Source organism: Poecilia formosa, unplaced genomic scaffold, assembly GCF_000485575.1.
Source record: "Poecilia formosa unplaced genomic scaffold, Poecilia_formosa-5.1.2 Scaffold28, whole genome shotgun sequence".
In the NCBI taxonomy this organism is placed as follows: domain Eukaryota; kingdom Metazoa; phylum Chordata; class Actinopteri; order Cyprinodontiformes; family Poeciliidae; genus Poecilia; species Poecilia formosa.
In genome coordinates this window covers 1,328,772-1,348,343 of record NW_006799967.1, presented here as the reverse complement: position 1 = coordinate 1,348,343, position 19,572 = coordinate 1,328,772, and the positions used below count along the sequence as shown (strand labels likewise).

The window sequence follows — 19,572 nt, the reverse complement described above, 5'->3', positions numbered from 1 at the left end:
GTAAAAATGCTCTAATAAAATATTTTTATAGGCCCTTTAAATCACCTTCAAAACTCTGTGCTAGAGGACAACATATTTATGTTGCTAGCTAAAGAGGTATTGTGAAAATGCATACATATATTAAGGTCCTCATGGTTTAATGTATACCTAAGTCTGTCTGTATGTTGACCTTTCATAATGTTCACACTTTATTTTTCTTTCTTACTCCAGATTTTAGACTCAGCAGACATGGGAACAGTCAGCATTTCTCAAAAACCTAAGTTGCTTATTACCCTGTTGAAGCAATTAACCATTTAAATTGTTTCAGCCATTGACAACACCTTGTGTCTCCTGTCAATCAGCCAGGTGCAACAGCTCAGTGAGGTGCATTGGGTCTGCACCTTTTGTCAACCGGTGAAGCAACTGGTGGGCCGGGGGGGTTGGTTTGCTTTACAAAACCACATAAACAGTGCATCAGTTGTTGCGTACCTACAGGAAGTACACTTCCACATTCTGACTGAAATAAACCAACAAAATGATGTTTTTTGCATGGCAAGGATGATTTAAAAAATAATAAGGTCAGTAAATTGACAGATTTTGAAAAAAACAAACAAACAAACAAAAAAAACCCCCCAGCAGGTAACCTCTAGCACTTTTATTTATCAATAGCTAATGAAATAATACGCTTGGATCGTTGCTTTCCATTTAAGAAGAAACTCCCACACATCTCGTTCCTGGATGATCGGCCAACAGTGTTCTGTCCACACTCCATTTTTAAATCTGCACTTATTTGCATATGTAAACTTGTGCAGGTATTTGTTTTTAGAAGTACAAAACTTAACTGTTCCATATTTTTTGGCCAGGGGTCATTAATACCTCCGTATAATCCAGCTCCTGACTCTCTGCAGGTCACATGAGTAGTTATGTTTATGTCAGACCAAAACTACAGAACAGAGGAGAGGAAATTTATGGAACAAAACAAAACAAAGCAGGGATTGCCACCAAGATGTAGAGCGAGCTGGGTGGGGGACCTGTATAAATATGACATATAAGACTTGTTCAAGGGTATTATTATTATTTTCTTTCTTTATTCATTTGTGTGTGTGAGTGTGTGCCACAGGTTGTTTTTGACCCCTTATTGCAGGCCCCACATTCAAAACTTTATGTCATGTTTTTTTTTTTTTTTTTACAAACTGAAATACTGTAAAACTTCAAAATATACTCCAAAATCAAATAATTAGTTTGAGTAAGACTATACCATATCTCCTAGAGTGTGTATTTTAGCCTTAATTAATTTGTGAATTAAACAGCTGCCTAACATTTTAAATGTAGCAAGAAAAAAAAAGGACGATTCTGTTTTTTTTCTGTCCTTCTATCCCAAAAGTGACCGCCCCTCTGCCACTTTAAAGCTGCAGTGAGTCAGTCAGTGAAGAGTTAAAGGTTGGAGCTGGCAGCAGTCTGCCCTGTGCGTCCACGGTATTTAGCAGGAAAAAGTCAGACTCCTGCTCGCTGTCCTAAGCTAGGTTTGTGTTTTGTTTTTGTTTTTTCCTCCTCATTTTGCTGCAGAGCCGCCGAGGTGCGACGGCGACAACAAAGTAGCTCGTCGTGTCACCGCGCGCGTTTAAACAGGTACGTCACTGATGTTTCACGACGTTTTTCCATCAAACTCTGAGCAACATTACAGGTTGTTGGTTTATTGATACAGCAGGGCTATAAACGTGTCTGAGTTGGTCGTTCACGGTTTCTGCTGTGACGAGTGTAAGATATTTTTCCTTTTAATTATTTTTGAACCTTCATAAAACCTTGTTTTTCACTTAAAATGTATCCAGGCATCTCTTTGGAAGGTTAAACCTAATGCATTGTTTTCCTCTGACTCATAACATTTCCTACAGCCTCTGGTCTAAGCGCGCACCCCCCTTTTTTTAACCTCAAGTACTTCATTTAATTCTGAGAGAAATTCAAAGGTGTATTTTTAACTACGCACCACCTCGGAGAATTAGTTTAAATTCTAAAGGCATTTTTGGAAGTGACTGCCCTTTGTGTGCACAGCGGGCCCTGTGGTATTTCACCATCTCATTCATTCGCAGACTGACTCATTCACTGATTTCCTCCAGATGTGCAGAAGTTTACGTTTCCTGATGGCCCTGCATTGTGACACTTCTGCACTCAGCACTGCCATAATTCTGCTGACACAGAGATTTACGCTTGTTCTTTGTGGTCAAGTTTAACTTGTTGTGACACCAGTACGTTTAGAAAAAAAAAACCTTCCAGACTTTAAATTTTCCTCCTGACAGGCACCCCTTGAGATTTTTGTTAAAATGTAACTGTTATATCCAGGAAGTGCTGACATTACACCAGTTTTATTAGGCTCTACCTCCAGTCAGAGGGACTTCTGCCATTGCTGTGCTTGATGGCCGAGAACAATCATGTGTCAGGATTATCCGAGTGATGCATTAACAAGCAGTCGAGTTTGCCTTCAGCAGTTTCCAAGCACAACAAAATCAACACGCGTCAGTGGCCTGCAGTAATTTACATGGCAAATGATGGGAGGCAAACGCATCCTGCTGTTCCATTTGTGTTCAACACCATCACTGGTAGATGATGCCGAGGTTTATTGTTTTACAGTTCTGCAGTAGCTGTTGTAAAGAACTGCACAACTGATACTTTTTTCTTTTTAAACCAAGTCAGCTGTGGGGCCTTCCACCCCTCCTCTTTGTATGATCAGGTGTTGCTCATTGCCAGATGATTATTGGCACCAAGCTGCAGCACATTTGCTGACTGGCAGGTATGCCGTCTTTTATCTCTCTTGGTATCAGCCTCATTTCCTCTGCTCCCAAACTTATCTGGTTTTGATAAGTCTGACATTCCTTCTCCAAGGCTTAAGCGTAAGAGGACTGTGGGCAGCCCATCATTCAGAAGGCACCAATTTCCTCTTGTTCCTGCTCAGCTGGGCATCACGAGATCCCTTACTCTGCTAGCGTAAGATTAACCTTAGGTAATTGCTCAACCTTTGGCCGTTTCCAACCTTTGGTCTGCTCCACGGTAGTCACGGGCTCTTTACATCCACGCTTTAACCAGTGTTCCCTCTGGAGCTGGTCCTTGAGGTATGTCTGTCTACTGGGAACGGCAGGATTTGTGCCAGATTTTTCAGTGGCTTTGTGAGCTTTCTGTTGTAGCTGATTGCTTGTAATTGTGTGTCTTCTACAGTGATAATTTGACTCTTTAGGCGCCTCTGTGCTGTTACAAATGTAAATCATTTGTGTGGGTACCACAGATTGACGAACTTCTGCTGCGTTGCTTGTTTTCTGGGTCAGTGGTTTGACTGAACATGGGTAGAGTTGGGATTTTTGTCCAGCATTGTTGATTCTGGCAAACTTTTGGTCCCTCTGTACAGTCGAGTGCTTAGGTGTATAATGAACCGTCAGGATGGAGTTTAAGATGTCAAAGCACATGGTTTTGGCAGCATTGTATTTCTAAATATTTCACTTTAAGCAAACTATTGCAATGCAAAATTGCATTTTAGTTTTTTCCCCTTTTTTAAGGGAAGGTCAAAGTGTCTCGTGGTCTTGAGTTTTTTTTATTGGTCATAATGGCTTGTTTTGCTTGTTTCTGATGGGTGTTTTATATGGTTGTAAACATTTTATTGCATGTGGCTTAATTTGCTCTTGAGCAATTGAGTGAAGCTCTTCATCAATTTCTTAACTACAGTCTAATGTCCTTTTTTTTCTAGCAGACTTACCAGGAGCCCTTAATTACATCTTGTATTTTCCACCAATGCTTATCGCTGTCCACTTCACTTTTTCTACTCCAGACGAACAAAAAGAGAAGGATGAGTGGGTGTTAAGTCATATGCCTGGTTGACGCATCTCTGCTTTGCAACACTGAGCTGCAGCCTGCTTCGCCTAGGATTGTCGCTTGTCCCGTAAAGTTGGACCCCTTCACGCGATGTCTACAGAGGTGGAAAACGGTGTACCAGCAACCGCTGACCCAAGTTCCCCACCCACAGCCTCAACCAACAGCCCACCCCCTTCTCCTCTGACGACCACACCCAAGGGCCTGTTGAGAAAAGAAAAGAGGAAAGGTCAGTTGAATAACTTTAATACTCGGGGTTTTTAATGAGCCAATTTTAAAAGGGAGTGGCGTTTTCAGCATGCCAGAATAAAGGTTTGTCACTCTACAGACCTCTCTCAAATGGTGCTAAAGGATGTTCACTGGGGAATAAAAAGCTTGTGTAAATTCTAGGAACACTAATGGATTTTAAACCATGAGTTGATACGATCTGTATGCCATTCATTTGATTTGGGTGTGGTGGAACAAGGAGGAATCTGAGATTTTTTTTTAACACAAACTCTTTCTTTGCCCTCGTTTGCTAGCTACACAGCACAACTACTTTCTGTAGCCATTACAATGATGCTATTTTATAATCAAGCACTTGTGATATTAAAAGTGTTTGAAATCTGACTTTTTAACTAGAAAAGTTGGTACAGAGTATTGAGCACCTGCAGCCAGAAGAAGCTAGCAAGCTAACGGGCTACAACCCTGAATGTTGGCGAGCTAAGATGATGTTTGGGGACTGCTTGTTTGTCCTGAGAAATGTTTTTAATGGTTATGTAGCAATTTATTGTGCATGTATGAGATTTAATTTCCTGAATAGACTATTTTGTGGGTTGGTCACTTGCTATGCACGAAGAACCACAAGTCTTGCTAATGGAACATAACAAAATGCACCAATGTCTGAATTTTGTAGTTGGGCTTAAATTCCTAATGTGACAAGGAGGCTTGCATAGTAAAAAGACTTTCACACAAACATTTCAATCAACTTGTGTGTCGGATATCAATACTTTATAGTTCCAGTTGTATTTAGCACCTGTAAAACTGTAGTACCAGTTTTTGCTTTCTCTGAAAGACTTGACCCATTACATGCCTTTTGCAGCCTTGGTCCACCCAATGTCTGGGTAATGCCTGCAGCCTACAACAGGATGTGTCCTGTTTGAATTTACAAGCAACAATTAGAGTTGATTTCCTGTTTTTCTGTACTATGCGGAACCGTTCAACTCATAAATTTTCTACTAGCAGGAAGTGGCTCAGTTGCTCTGGGCTCATCAACACTCAGTCCAGCAAACAAAATTGGAATTAAGAGTAATTGAAACAGTCTTTGTCTTTGGAGCTAATGCACAATTTGAGAAGTAGCATTTTTGGTCTGTTTGAAACTGCTTGACAAAATGCTAAATGTGTAACGGTTTAATAATAAAAGCAACATTTTCCTGTCTTTAGTAATAGAGAAGACGGATGAGTACCTCCTGAGCAGGTTTCAAGGGGACGGTGTGAGGTACAAAGCCAAGCTCATTGGCATCGATGACGTCCCCGAGGCCCGTGGAGACAAAATGTGCCAGGATTCCATGATGAAGCTTAAGGTACAGCTGGGGTCAAATAATTTTTAAACTTTTAAAATTGTTGCTGTGTGCTTGTGGTGGACTTTATGAACAAATTTCCTGCAACGGAACAAATTTTTTTTTTTTTTTTTTCCCCTGCAGGGCATGGCGGTAGCTGCTCGGTCCCAAGGCAAGCACAAACAGAGAATCTGGGTCAACATTTCCATGTCTGGTATAAGGATCGTTGACGAAAAGTCAGGAGTGAGTCTAGTTTTATGTTGCAGGTGGAGGATTACTATGTACATTTCAGATGACTCACTGTAATTTATTTTTTCCCCTTTTATCAGGTAATTGAACATGAGCATGTGGTGAATAAAATCTCCTTCATTGCCAGAGATGTAACGGACAACAGAGCGTTTGGATATGTATGTGGGGCTGAAGGACAGCACCAGTTCTTTGCCATAAAAACGGCACAACAGGTAGCGACATGAGTTGCAGAGCAATAAATCTAAGATTCACACAGGCAGCACTGAGACTTAAGTTTTGTGTGGACTTGCACAGGCAGAACCTTTGGTCATCGATCTGAAAGATCTTTTCCAAGTAATCTTCAACATGAGGAAGAAGGAAGCAGAGTCCTCAGAGAAGGTAACATTTTAGCATTAAGCTGTAACTTCCTCTGCCACCCTCTTAAAGTTGGGCACCGTCTGTTTCTTTGTGGAAGTAAACATTTTCTTAATCTGTCAGAGCTGCTAAGATGCAATCTTTTCTGTACATACCTCCTGAAAATCAACAGTGCCTCTCGATGTTCTGTCAGAGAATTGCATTCTCGTTCACTGAAAAGGTTCATGTCGGCAAAATTTATCGAAGGTATAATCATTGACATTGTGACTCTCTTCACAGGCTCAAAATGGCTCTGCAGTTGCAGAGGTAAGCTCCCTAAAGCTGCTTGTTTTCAGAAAAGTTAGACTTTCTCAACATTCTCCTCTCTTTTTAGAACTGTGACAATGAATCAAAGCCTGCACAGGTAGGAATTCCTGTGTCTGGGATTTATTTTTATTCTCTCTCCCCCCCGCCTCCGTTTGTTTACTTTAATATTTGTGTTTAATTTCCAGCCAGTGGAGCAGCTCGACCTTTTTGGAGACATTAAAACTCCCCCAGACATCAGGTCTCCAGAAGTAAGTTTGTAGCTGCTGCAAACTCTATTTTTGGAGTTGTATTATGGTATCTTGATATTAAAACTTTGTATCGGTGTGTCACCGTCTGTCATAACGCTTGCTTAAAAAATCCAATGATTTTAAAATGGCTTTACTGGACATCAATGTTTTTGTTTAATATTTAAATGCCTTCTAATTTTTTTTTTTCTGGAGGTAATCAACCTGTTTAAGAATTTGGGTAATTCACCCTTTACCAATCTTATGGTTCGTCTTAACCTTAAAGCTGCTACAAGTTTCTTTTTTTTTTTTTTCCCCCCCTTTGGACCCTTGATATAATATACTATAATATATATATATATTAATATACTGCTTCTATAAACTACCAGTGTTTATATTAACATAAACAAAAGTAAAACACTTGGTGCATGATTTTTTTTTTTAGATTTAAAAATGAAAGATATTTTCCAAAGATCACTAAAAGTATTCCTACTCTTTGAACTTCCAAATATTGAGGAGGTCCACTACAGTGTCACTACATACAGCTGTTTTTGTGACTGCTTTGTATTCTAATCTGGAGTCTTTGGCAGGATTTGAAAATGATCATTTAATTTGTTCAAAGAATTAAGATTATGGTCTTAAACTGTGCAAAGCTGGTGGCGATTTGGCCAATCTGGTAATTGCTGAATAGAAACGCACATCACACTGCTGTGATTATTTTCCTTCTACTTTACAGTAACACCAGACTGTCATCACATAATCTCGATTCAATTGAAAGCCTTTGTGGACACATAATTCTAGAGACCTTTTTTTGTCACCTCCGTACTCCGCTTAAGTGAGTTTCTGGCCTAATTGCCAAATGGATCTGCACACCAATAATATTTAGTTAAAACTTGACTTGTAGCAGCTTTAAATAACCCGTCTCTCTCACCATGTGATTGTTCATATTGTTAATATGCACTCTCTGAAATTGATTCATTGATCTCTCCTTCTCTCACTGTCCATGTTAACCAGGAATCTAATGACATTCTGTTGCTGGACTTTTCTGCTGGAGTTGACGGCAATCAAAATTGCATGAAGGATTCCTCTTTTCTGAACTCCCTTGGCCCCGACTATGAAGCGCCCACAAATTCTAAAAATACATCAACTTTTGGCTACTTTCCTGCTCCAGATAGTGACCCATTTGGAGATGACCCCCTTTGTAGTCAACCCAATAGTTTTGTACCTCATAATGCACATCAGCCACCTACGAATAATCTTGTTTCTTCTGACACTGTTAAGACAAATCTTAATGGTTTAAGTGGAGAGACTGGGCAAAATCTGCAGATGAATGAACTATCCAGTAAATCAATGATCCTTGCACTCAATAATGGACAGTGGCCACTAGGGGGTAGTATAACACAAGGCACTGGGATAACGATGATGGACGGGAATGAATGTCAACAAGGAATCTCTGCCAAAAACCCATTTTTTGACTCCTCTTTGAAAACATCCCCTGTCTCTTACAACATAAGTAACCCAGAAGCACCGGTGACCCATAGCAACGATTCTGTTGTCATAAGCCCGCCTCCACAGAACTTTAAGTCTGGACGAGGTCGAAGGAACACAAAGGTGAAACCACACAGCCGGTAGTTACAGTGGGGTTGCATGAGACTGGGTTCACGTCTAACATCACCTTTTCACGGTTCTGTTGGGTACGAGGACAGTTTGACTGCCTGTGTGTGGATGCCATGCAAGGCCTCAGTGACTTCTGAATCTTTCAGGAAATGTTCTCTCTCTGTGCTTGCACTGGTGGTTTGATCCGTCTTTGAAACGCTGCATTTTGACTCTGCTGCTGAACGACCACTTTTTTTTTTCTTCCTTTCACCTTGGCTCTTAACCTATTTTTCTAACATTCATGCTTCAAGTGACTAAAGAGCACTGGTAAGTTTTGAAGCATGTTTACACATCAGTAATCAGGGTTTTATTTTGAGCATGCTAGATTACATTTGAGCAGTTTTGGGTAAATATTTTGGCCTTTCTGTGTTGCGGAGCAAAATCCCTCATTGGCATCTTTTTGTGTAACTAGGCTGGGTCAAGTGATCTGTTTGGTGCAGACCTATTTGGTGCTTCTTCTGAGACGTCTCCAGCTGACCTTTTCAACAATACACCTACAAATGTTGTTCCTTCATCCATGGCTGCTCTGGGTAATGAGCTTTGTTTGTTCTCTCCCAAAGTTTGGGTAAATTTACTGTGAACTTACTACTTTCTTTTATACATCCAGGCAATCTTCAGTTGGGTCCACCAGCTACAAGTGTACCTGCTATGGGCGTGTGGGGTTCCTCCCCTGCTCCAGCCACAATGTATCACATGCCAGGAATTGCTGCTCCTGGCCCTAGACCCAACTTTGTGCAACCGGCTCCCTTTGCCGTTCCCATGCAGCCCCCCGCCTGGGGTCCGCAGGTGGCACCTCAGTTCAGTTCCCCACCCCTCTCTCCACCTCATCTCCAGTGGGCTCAGCCGGCTCCCTCCAATCCCTTCCAAACAATGGGAGACCAGGGTCCGTCACGCCCCCCTCCCAGGCCGCCTGCTAAGGAGACCCCGGCCCGAGTGGAAAACAGTGCCTTCACTGCTTTGGATCCTCTTGGCGATAAGGAGAAGAAAATTGGGAAGGACATGTTCAAGAACTTCCAGCTTGCCAAACCTCCTGCTATCCCAGCCAGGAAAGGGGAAGTTGCATCAAGCGCTGCTGCACCCACTGTCAAAGAGTCGGGGGCATTCGATGAATACTTTTCCAATAAAGTGGGTGTGGCCCAGGAGGCTGCAGACCATGATGACTTCGACATCAGTCGGATGTCTTCGCTTGCTAATAATGGTAAGATGGCTCAGGGTTTTAAAATAAAGGAATAATTTGGATTTGTTTTTTGAAGTGAGATTGATCAGTAATGGTTCCCTTATCTGTTTGTACAGTATGGGATTTCCTCTAGAGTGGGTATAGTTGAAAACTTCAGAGTCCATGCTAACAAGCAATTGTTTCTCAAAAGTAGAGGATCCAGACCCCTTGGTATGAGGCAAAACGTAGAACAAAGGGCTGGACTTTTCCTGGTTATGTTCTATGTATTGACCAGATCCAATCAATGCATCTTGAGTTTTAGATTATCTGGAAGATGGAGACCTGAAAAATGACAAACGTACCATAATTTGTGCTGTTTCATAATTATTGTAAGGGGAGAAAAAAAAACTCCTGAAACTGGGGCATTTGGGTCGCTAGTTAGCCTTTCAGTACTCTAAGGCTTTTCAGAGACCAGTAATGGAGCAATTACTGGTATTGCCTTCCTAGAACTTCATGCAAACCATTTTGCTGTACATTCTAAGAAACCAAAGTTTCTCTCTAGATGCTGCAAAGCAAGTACCTGTGCAAACTCCTGCTCAAAGTTTGACTCCTGGCCTCCTTGATGCTGCCTTCTCTTCTGCTCCAGTTCCCAACAATTCAGCACAAACGCTGGTGCAAGGCTTCGGTCAGGACATGTTTGATAAAGCCTTTGGCGCCCCGGATCCTAATCCTTTTGGAGTGCCAATGGTAAGGAAACTTGTTCATTAAGATGTTGCATTCTCTCAGATACTCTTGGTGATGAAACTCATTTCTTTGGCAGAATACAGTTGTTCAGGCCTCTGGTTCCACAGATGTCTTTGGAGATGCATTTGGTAATCCTTTTGCTTGACCACAGGTTGGCCCATGAGTAAGTACCCGTTTGCTTGTTCCTTACATCGTAAGGGAACGAACCTAACTCCTTTCTTTCTTTTTTTTTATGCCTTACAGTGAAAGGAATTGCAGGGCAAACAAAGCTCTCCACCTCAAACTTATCTTCAGGACAAGCTGCCCTGTGCAAGACGATCCAAATGAACTCTTATTCTTGTCCCTGAACCACCTTTTTTTTTTTTTTTTTTTTTTCCCCCACACCCGCTTCTGACTCTTGTTCCTGTTGACTGATCCACTTGGTAAATGTTTTGGTATGATTTTCTGATGAAATGTTTGTTTAAATGTTCACTGCTAATGCAATCTTTATAAAAGAAATAAATCAAATTGTGCAGTAAATTGTTTGCCCTGTTGCTTCCTTTGCAATGATGCAAAGAATCAAGAATTACAATTGGCTTATTTTCTATCCTACAAAATCTGAAGTGAGTTGACTGGTTTGCTCTTTGAGAACATGGACATTTGCATTAGATTTTTTTCTCTCTCCTGTATTAACCTTTATGCTGTCCTTCAGTCTAAAATTTCTAACAATTTCAGCAAGAATTACAATTTCTAAAGGCAAAACTGAATATTGACGCCATCAAAATCACATGGCTTGAGATGGAAGATTTGTACTTCATTTATTTTGAGTGGTACAACACAGATCTAGAGTACTGCATTTTGTCAACCAATCGGAGTGCCCTGTGATGGCCTGGTGATCTGTCCAGTGTGATCTCTGCCTCTCATTCGTTGACTGCACCCCTCCAAACCTCACAAGGGATAAGGGTGTAAGATGATGGCTGGACCCAATCTGAGCCTGGAGCCTTGTCTCCAGCCTCAGGTACTGCACTACAGATTATCCCCTGCAGCAGAGCCTGCTGTGGAAGTGCAGGCCAGTAAGCATGCCAAATTATAAACTTGTTCCTGTTTCTTGGAACAGTTGCAGGAAACACATCTTAAGCTTGCGAGTAGTACATTCACACCCATGATTAACAGTGAAACCTTCTGATTCTTATTTTGACAACCTTTATTTTTTTTTCTATGTTTCTTGTGCCATCAGGACACTTGAAAGTTTTAACATGGGTAAAATATTAAAGGTTCCCTACTGCAGTTTTGCCTACATGGAATGTTCTGTGCCTTAATTTATTTTTTCTATCCCAGACTTATTTTTCAGTAAGCTTTTAATTAATTTGCTTGATTATATTTGGCTTTTAGTACTCATGCCATAAAGTTAGCTAGTTATACTGATTAACAAGCGACTGGACTGTCCCAATTTACATTGTCTTCACACAGTCACTGCTCTGATTTTCATTTTGAGACAACTGGCTGTACCTCTGAATTAAGATGGTCATTAATATTTATGGAATCATCTTAAATGGTTTTTATAGAAATCAACTGGTCAATTTTATGGATCATGATTTGTAAAAGTAAAACATCCAAGCAGATTACATCACCATGGTGTGACAGAAACTACGCACAAAACTCCTTCCTCTAGTCTCTGAACTGTGACCTGGTTGAAGCGATTTGTCTCCAACTACTGCTACCGATAAGTTTGTAGAAAGTCTGCAATGAGGTGTGACATCTCTGGTATACATGCTTCATAATGCATGCACTTGGAGAAACATTGAGTTTCTCTAATTGGTCTGCTGTTGTGGTTTTAACAGTCAAGTTCTGACTGTTCTGTCTGCTTTAATGTTTCAAGTAGTTCTGTTCTGTTCTGAGAAACATGCTGTCTACATAACAGGGAACCAAACTGAAGTTAATCACAAACGCAATTTCAATTATTCTGACGGCCTTACTTGGATTTAAAAAATTTTTTTTACTGCTGTTGGATGAACAAGTGTCTGTTTGTAACTACAGAAATTGTTGCTGGATGAATGTTTTCATCAGTATTAAGAAAATACTGCAGTCATGCTCATCTAGCGCTGTATCTTTCAAACTCAAAGTATCAATGTGATGGACGAACACAAAGAATATCGCTTCTCTTTTTTGAAATCGGTACGATGCATTTATCTTTGCCTTCTTACTCATGCCACAAAAAAAACTGCATGCGATTGTAAAAATACAGAAATGGTTGCGATGAACTGATGTTTGGTAGAGCGGCCCAGTTAAAGTCCAAGGTTTTGTGGTGTTGCTGCCTGGAAACCAGCTATACATCTTTCTTGTATTTATGCACCACTTTGTGTTGCTCTAATTTCAAAACACTGATGTTGAAAGGGTTATGGGAACTTCTGCTGCACAATTTTTCAAATATTTCATGATTTCACTCAGTTTGTGTATCTTTCCAATACCAAGTCTTTGGTTGTAGAGTTCAGTCAACTGAAGCTAGTCAGGCAGGATCCAAAATACACTTTGAATTAACAGAGCTTGGCAAGTTTTGGAAACACTTGAGGTTTTTCTTTTTTGTAAATTGTGTCAAAAGGTTGTTCATACAATTAACTGAACAAGGTTGCATTGTGCTTTACTGAAACAATACAAACAGCATTTGAGAAAACTGTTTGCACATCTGAAAACTTTGCTCAGTTGTATAATACTGAGCCCTAATAATGGATTCCAGTTGCTGAAAAACATTTACACTAGCTTTTTGTTCTTCAGATGCTTCAGCTAACGTAAAAAATTAATTTATCTAAATATAATCACAAGTCATTTTACATATTGCTAAGCTCTGTGCAAGCATTGTATGTTTTATTCTGAAATCGTTTAGTTCCTGTCTGGAGTGATTACTCATAAAAAATGAGTAAGAAACAAGTCTTTATTTCGTTAGAAAATATTGAAAACTGATTTCATAAAAGAAAATGCACACGTGCATTTCTGCAAAAGTTCCTATTAAATTTGCGACATTGCATGTTAATCAGATAATGTTTGTCACTGACCACACAAAAAATTGGCACATTATGGAGGCAAAGAAACTAAAAGTTGTGTATTAATAAGAAAGCATTAATAACTTTTCCATTGTTTTTCACTGCAGATAATGTTTAAAAATGCATTCTCTGACATAGACATTTTAAACACGCTTGAAACAAAAAGCATATATGGTATGCAATGTCGACCAATTATTGTAAAAACATTTTAGATTCCTTCAATATATCTTACAAATATTTGCCAGGTGAGATTATTCACAAAAATTGATTTAATAAATTACTTGCTCGATTCCCTGAATTTTTTATTGTATTTTATTTTTGTATAGGAAAAACTGAAAAAGCCCTTTATTCCCTATCCTGTACATTCAGACAGTCTTTAGCATCATTAGCAGCTAACGATTAACCTGTTGAACTGTTTTCTGTCTTGTGTGTCACTTTATTGTATCTCTTTTTTTCCTGCTGAGGAAACCCAAATGCCTTACAATTAAAAGTGGCAGGGAAGTGTGTTTAAGACAGCTAGCCAAACGAGATGAATATCAACACAAGCTAGCAAAGCGGTAAATACTACCTTTATAACTTCTACTGGTCATTAAATCAACCTTTTTATATCTGGTACTTATAATAATCACTTTAGCTTACTTTGATAAAGTCCTATATTGACTACAACTGTGAATACAAGACAGTGTTTACGTTGGTTAGACATCTTTCAACTCGATATTCTGCCAATAGATCCTGTCATGCCCCTTGTGGCCATTTATAAACAGCAGAAATGAAGGAGTTCAAATTCAAAATCTGGCTGCTTATGGAAGAGACGAGGTGTCTGTAGTGACTGACACTAATAAACATTTCCACAACAGTAATGATCTACAACTGTAGTTCGGTAGAAAATATTATTGAGGTACTTGGTTAAATTTTTCCAAGCTACACTGCAAAAAACACAAAATCTTACCAAGGAATTTTGGTCTGGTTCCTAGTGTAAATATCCTATTACACTGGAAATAAGACGAAACTGAATCAAAAGTAACTTTTTAGTACAACATGGAGGCTTGTGTTTTAAGTAAATAATAAATAATGACAAAGTACTTATTCTAATGGCAGAAAAATTAACTTGTGGGGAAAATGTATGTTTAAAAAAATCTGGCAATGAAACTGGAACTTTTTCATCAATATTAAGGAATTATTTATCTAAAACAAGCTTTTATATCTTGCTTTAAAGTTACTTGTAAGTTTTGACTTATTTCAACCTTGCGAAGATATTTGCACTAGAAACTACACACAAAAAAATATTGGGTAAGAATTTTTTTTTTTTTTTTTTGCAGTGTACTGTCTAAAGGTTTTGATAAATATCCAGGTCTTCTCCATATATATCCACAATTTGTTCCTGTAAGTTGACATAGTCCTCCCCGTCGTCACTGCTGTCCTCTTCCTCGCTCTGTCCTTTTGTGCCGTCCCTTGCAGCTGCAGGACCCAGAGTGGGATTTACATAGTCATGCTCATCGTCACTGCTGTCCTCTTCCTCACTCTGTCCTTTTGTGCCGTCCCTTGCAGCTGCAGGACCCAGAGTGGGATTTACATAGTCATGCTCATCGTCACTGCTGTCCTCTTCCTCCCTCTGTCCTTTTGTGCCGTCCCTTGCAGCAACAGGACCCAGAGTGGGATTTACATAGTCATGCTCATCTTCACTGCTGTCCTCTTCCTCACTGTGTCCTTTAGTGCCGTCCTTTGCAGCAATGGGACCCAGAGTGGTATCGACATAATCATGCTCATCATCACTGCTGTCATTTTTATCCTGTGAAGGGTCTTCGTAGTCGTTTGAATCACTGTCCTTCACGTCCATTTCCTCAGTTCCCAGACTGCTGGTGTTCACCGGCTCAACGTTTACATAGTCCCTCTCTTCCTCTTCCTCTTCCTCATCGTCTATGTAACTGTTTCTAACCGTCACTGCAACATAAGTTGTCATGAGAATAAGCAGACAAAATGGCGCTCAGGTTTTCCTTTTTTACTCATGCTGTAAGACATCAAATGTCCAAAGACTTGGACATGGCCACTCACCTTGATTTAAGACCACGTCACTTGGCTTTTCAGCCAGTTTTCTTCTTCTGCAGACTAGGCAGGCAACCAGCAAAACCATCAGGAAAAGCACCAGGAACCCGGCCAGCAATATGTAAAACAGCAGTTTCCACCACGGTTCTTAAAGTAAAAAAAAAAAAAAAATTTCTTCAAACGTGCATGATGAAAATCGATGTTGTACGCGCTCTTAACACTTCCTCTACGCATTGTCACAATGAAATAAAGGACGCAATCACTTCTACTGTTTTAAGAAATATTTTTTATTTGCAATTATGCTGCTTTTGAAACTGCTGTCTAAAAATAAATGCCTTTCTACCCTCCTGCTCTAATAGGCTATATCTCTGTCCTAAGCTGCTTTCTTACCATCTATCTCACTAGATATGTTCTTGCATCCAAAAAAGTGCTTTAAGGGTGTTAACCTCAAGAAACGGCTCATTTTAGTCTTGCTTTGGCTTATCTTGATGCTGAAAATATCCTGGAGTTGATTTCACAAGAGCAAAACGACCACGGAAATGCAAGTGTTAAGTGCTGATCCCTGAGGTGAAACTCATCGTGACTTTTGTCTTCTTACCTCTCACAGTGACATGAATCCATCCTGACTCAGACTTGTACTTTCCATTCACTGTATTCAACCTACAGCTATAGTTGCCCTCATTTTCATAATCAGCCTTGGAAATGGTAAAATTAGCTGACTGGTTGCTTTCTAATTTTGTAGAATTGCCATTATATTGCCGAAGGAAATAAAATTTCAATTTGCCAGGGATTGAGTCAACTGAGCACTCCATGGAGAAGCTGGAACCCCTGGGGATTTCTGCATGTGACGAGTTAATCGACGTCCCATTAGGAAGTGTCAGTGAGATTCTGGGCTGAGAAATGGCATCTGAAAACAAACAAAAAAGGATTAAATCAAATTCAGTTTTTTTCAATGGAAAACTAACTGTACAGTAGATTCATTATACTGAAGTGAAGTATTATGAGCCTTGTTTTCTTATTTTGGTGAGTATTGCATACAGGTAAGAAAAAACACAAGCTGAGTGTTTCAGACAATTTGAATATTGAATGAAATCAATAAAAATATTTTAAACAAAAAGCTCACAATTTCCATGCACTCAGCGCCTGGTTGCATCAACTTTTGCATGAATTGCTGCGTCAGTGCAGCGTGACACGGAGGCGATCTGCCTGTGGTTCTGCTGAGGTGTAAATGAAGCCCAGGTTGTTTTGATGGCGGCCTTCTCGTCTCCATTGTTGTCTACTGTCTCATCTTTCTCTTGAAAATATTCCATAAATTCTCTAAAAGGTTCAGATCAGGCCAGTTTGCTGGTCAATCACTACACCACCATGGTCATTGAACCTGCTTGTTGTACCTCTGACAGTGTGGGAACTTAAGTCCTGTCAGACAATAAAATCAGGATCTGTAAAGTTTGTCAGAAGCATAAAGTGCTCTATGACGACCTGGTAGACTTAGAGCACCAGGTAGTTGCTACTAGACGTCACTGCTACGATGTCTAGTCATAGGAAACGTCTATGACTTGACATGTTCACAGTCTACCACTGTCTCTCTTGACTTCAAACAACACAAATTCGTGTCCAGTCTTCCTCCAGACTTCCAAATGAAATGCAAACTTTGTTTTTATCAGGAAAGTGGAGTTTGGACCACAAAGAAAACATCTAGCTCTTTTTACTCCTCAGCCCAGGAAAAGCACACTTTTTCCGATCAACTCAAATTTCTTTGAATATACCTTGACACAGCACTCAACTAGCTTCTTTATCAATGACTTTTTTTGGTTTAGCCTCCTCTTGCAGGGTGAAAATCACTGTTTTCTGTACAGCTGTGACATCAGCAGTTTAGACTGATCATGTCGCCTACTGACCCAGACTGAGAGACCAATTAGAGGCTCAGAAAACCTTTTGGGTGTGTTTCAGGTTAATTGGCTGATCAGACTGTGACATCACGACTTCACGTTATTGAATTTTTTTGACAGTATTCATGTATTTTTTTTTCCAAGACAGAATTTAGCATTTCTGTTATCTGTAATCCATAACTATCAAAATCAGAAGAAATGGTGGTTTGACATGTTTTTCTCTGGGCAATGAACTTATTTCACTCATTTTTGAGACACACACCTCTACATGAACAATGAAGCTTCTGGAAGTGAGGCTTGAACTATTTTAGGTGAAACTGTATATTTCTTTCCACAAATGGGGGGGGAGGGGAGAATCAAAATGTACAATACCAATCAAAGCTATCCATCTGTACATGCACTCCAAATTCTTAAGACCACTTGAAAAATGGCAAACATTTACATTTTGCACTGTTGGATCTTAAGAAGACTCTAGGTAGAGCTTCAAAGTGCAAAAAAGAAATGGGAGCGATACAAAAACATTCCGAGTTAGCATTTTTATGCAAACGACCATAAAGCTGAAATAGACTGTTCACCATCTGATCAAAAGTCAAAGAAATTAATTTGTAGAAGAGTAAAAATTAGAAAAGCTTTGCAAACTGAACAGTCAGACCCTATGACTAAAATAATACTCTGTGATGTATATTATAACTCTGATGTATATTATAACTGAGCATCTTACTTGAACAGACAACAAGCGCCTTGTTGCCAGTTGACCTCTGGGTCTTGTTATTCATACGCTGACATTTATCAAAAGAGTTTTCATTTCCCATACACAAAAAATCGGGGGATGTCGTCTCTGGCTTCAGTGACTCCAGTGCTGTCCCACAACTGGTGTTTCTGCAAAGCACTTTGCTGTTGTTGAAGTGCCATCTGTCATCATCGAATGTTTCCAAATTCTTGTCTTGGATTTGAACTTTTCCATAGCACTTTCCTTTACTTTCAAATCTAACAGAAACTGATCAACAGTTCAAATTTTAGGTGAAACTATACATTTCTTTCCACAAATGGGGGGGAAAGTGTACATATACACTTTCATTTGAAAGTGTATATGTACTTTCAGATGAAAGTACATGTGAACTGTGAACACGACAAAACAAATTTGAAAGTACATTTGTGTTTTGAACATGACTGACCTGAAGCAGCATAACGCAAGACACAAATGTGGGCAGCTGTGAACAATTAGCAAAGTGCAGTTATGAAAACAGTATGAAGTTTTATAGCTTCTTTAGTTCAATACACACGTCTGAAAGTGATCTTGACATTTCTAACGAAACAGAGAAATGCTAAAAAGACATCTCACCAATAGCCAGAATAAAGAGGAAGTTCCTCCACTGACTGAGCCCCATGACTGAGACAAAAACCGACTCTCTGAGGAAGTATATGGAAGGCTGTGACAGTAATAAAAACTGAACTGAGATGTGACATCTTTCTCACACTATTTTCCCCCCTCCCCCCCGTGTCTCTCTGACAGAGCAGAAATGCAGGATGTCCCTTTTGCGTTCGGAGATTACAAAGCGGGATCATTTTAAGAATTAAATAATTGACCCAAAAGTTTTACTGTTTGGTTCCAAATGATTAAATTTAAATATCAACCACATTATTCAGCAACGCACAGTAAGGCTCTCTCCTGCTTTGCTATCTTTCATGCATTAGCTTCATCCACGGGAGGAAGAAAAGCAGCAGAAAATGTGTTGAGAGTTGGATAATTGTGACGACAAATGATGCAATTTCCTCCAGATGAGAGCTTCTAAAGCCGTAGCTTGACTATAAATGTCAAAACGCTAACAGACTCCAGGAATTGTCCCCCGTGTTGCCTAGTTGCACAACAGCAAACACAGGTAAATATGACAGAAACAAAAGATAATTCATGGCTGATTTTACATTTATAGATACATCCTTTTATTTTTTTTTAATTGTCGTACTTTTGTCTCCTGATATTAGCTTTGCCACATAGTGATGTTGAGGCTCAGCAGACAGACTGAAACACATCCAGTGGTCAATATTCTTTCTACTTTGCTCATACCAGGTAAGATTTGTTTTAGCAGAGATTAAACAAGGCAATGGGAACATTCCTCCGAGATTTTTGTCAATGTTGACATGGTAGCAGCTCGTAGTTGTTGTACATTTGGAAGCTTATTGTGCATGATTTCTCTGGAAACCCCAGTGGATCAGCAGCCTCTGGGATACAAAGACCAGCCAGTGTGGTCATAGCAACCATGCTGCATTCAGTCACTTAAATCCCTTTTTCCTCCATATTCTGCTTGAAATTAATTTCATTGAGTCAAATCCACCAGACGGCTTGATGGAATGAGTTGCTGCCATGTCAGCATCAATTATTTGTTCAGTCAAAACTAAGATGTTCAATCTTACATAGTTTTCATCATGACCAAAGAACTGCATCATCATTTGAACTTTTTTCTTGAAGTCTTAATCTTCAAATCACTGCCCATCGAGGAGTATTCTATGCTAAAATACCTGCTTTATACACTTTTTTGTACAGTCAACGTCAATTATCAAATGTTA

The 19,572-nt window shown here is 39.7% G+C and overlaps 2 protein-coding genes across 7 annotated transcripts; one reads left to right on the top strand and one right to left on the bottom strand.

Moving 5' to 3' along the window:
* The first annotated feature begins 1,389 nt into the window (after positions 1 to 1,389).
* dab2 (DAB adaptor protein 2) lies at positions 1,390 to 10,577 on the top strand. 6 transcript variants are annotated; one of them, XM_007548835.2, is made up of 15 exons: positions 1,390 to 1,608; positions 3,886 to 4,060; positions 5,254 to 5,393; positions 5,514 to 5,612; positions 5,699 to 5,830; positions 5,913 to 5,996; positions 6,252 to 6,278; positions 6,346 to 6,375; positions 6,464 to 6,526; positions 7,517 to 8,113; positions 8,571 to 8,688; positions 8,766 to 9,356; positions 9,877 to 10,061; positions 10,135 to 10,221; positions 10,302 to 10,577. In XM_007548835.2, exons 2-14 carry the CDS (start codon positions 3,925 to 3,927, stop codon positions 10,201 to 10,203), a joined length of 2,271 nt encoding a protein of 756 aa, XP_007548897.1. In that variant the 5' UTR covers positions 1,390 to 1,608; positions 3,886 to 3,924; the 3' UTR covers positions 10,204 to 10,221; positions 10,302 to 10,577. The 6 variants fall into 6 exon arrangements, with proteins under 6 accessions (XP_007548897.1, XP_016525414.1, XP_007548894.1 ...); XM_016669928.1 differs by having other exon boundaries at positions 3,791 to 4,060; positions 10,135 to 10,209; XM_007548832.2 differs by having other exon boundaries at positions 3,791 to 4,060.
* Positions 10,578 to 14,325: 3,748 nt separating this feature from the next.
* On the bottom strand, positions 14,326 to 18,411 carry LOC103135867 (uncharacterized). Its single transcript, XM_016669816.1, has 6 exons — positions 18,350 to 18,411; positions 18,183 to 18,218; positions 17,729 to 18,004; positions 15,717 to 16,025; positions 15,128 to 15,265; positions 14,326 to 15,016 (listed from the first exon to the last, which is right to left on the bottom strand). The coding sequence occupies exons 1-6, from the start codon at positions 18,393 to 18,395 to the stop codon at positions 14,403 to 14,405; spliced, it is 1,419 nt and encodes a 472-aa protein (XP_016525302.1). The 5' UTR covers positions 18,396 to 18,411; the 3' UTR covers positions 14,326 to 14,402.
* Between the last annotated feature and the right edge of the window lie 1,161 nt (positions 18,412 to 19,572).

Excerpts from the sequence above, each read along its gene's own strand:
- dab2 (XM_007548835.2), top strand. The coding sequence starts at position 3,925 with ATGTCTACAGAGGTGGAAAACGGTGTACCAGCAACCGCTGACCCAAGT. Across the intron at positions 5,613-5,698 it reads TCGTTGACGAAAAGTCAGGA|GTAATTGAACATGAGCATGT; the intron begins GTGAGTCTAGTT and ends CCCTTTTATCAG. Across the intron at positions 6,527-7,516 it reads CAGACATCAGGTCTCCAGAA|GAATCTAATGACATTCTGTT; the intron begins GTAAGTTTGTAG and ends CATGTTAACCAG.
- LOC103135867 (XM_016669816.1), bottom strand. The coding sequence starts at position 18,395 with ATGGGGCTCAGTCAGTGGAGGAACTTCCTCTTTATTCTGGCTATTG. Across the intron at positions 18,219-18,349 it reads CCTCTTTATTCTGGCTATTG|CTGCCCACATTTGTGTCTTG; the intron begins GTGAGATGTCTT and ends AATTGTTCACAG. Across the intron at positions 16,026-17,728 it reads GGCGCTTGTTGTCTGTTCAA|ATGCCATTTCTCAGCCCAGA; the intron begins GTAAGATGCTCA and ends GTTTGTTTTCAG.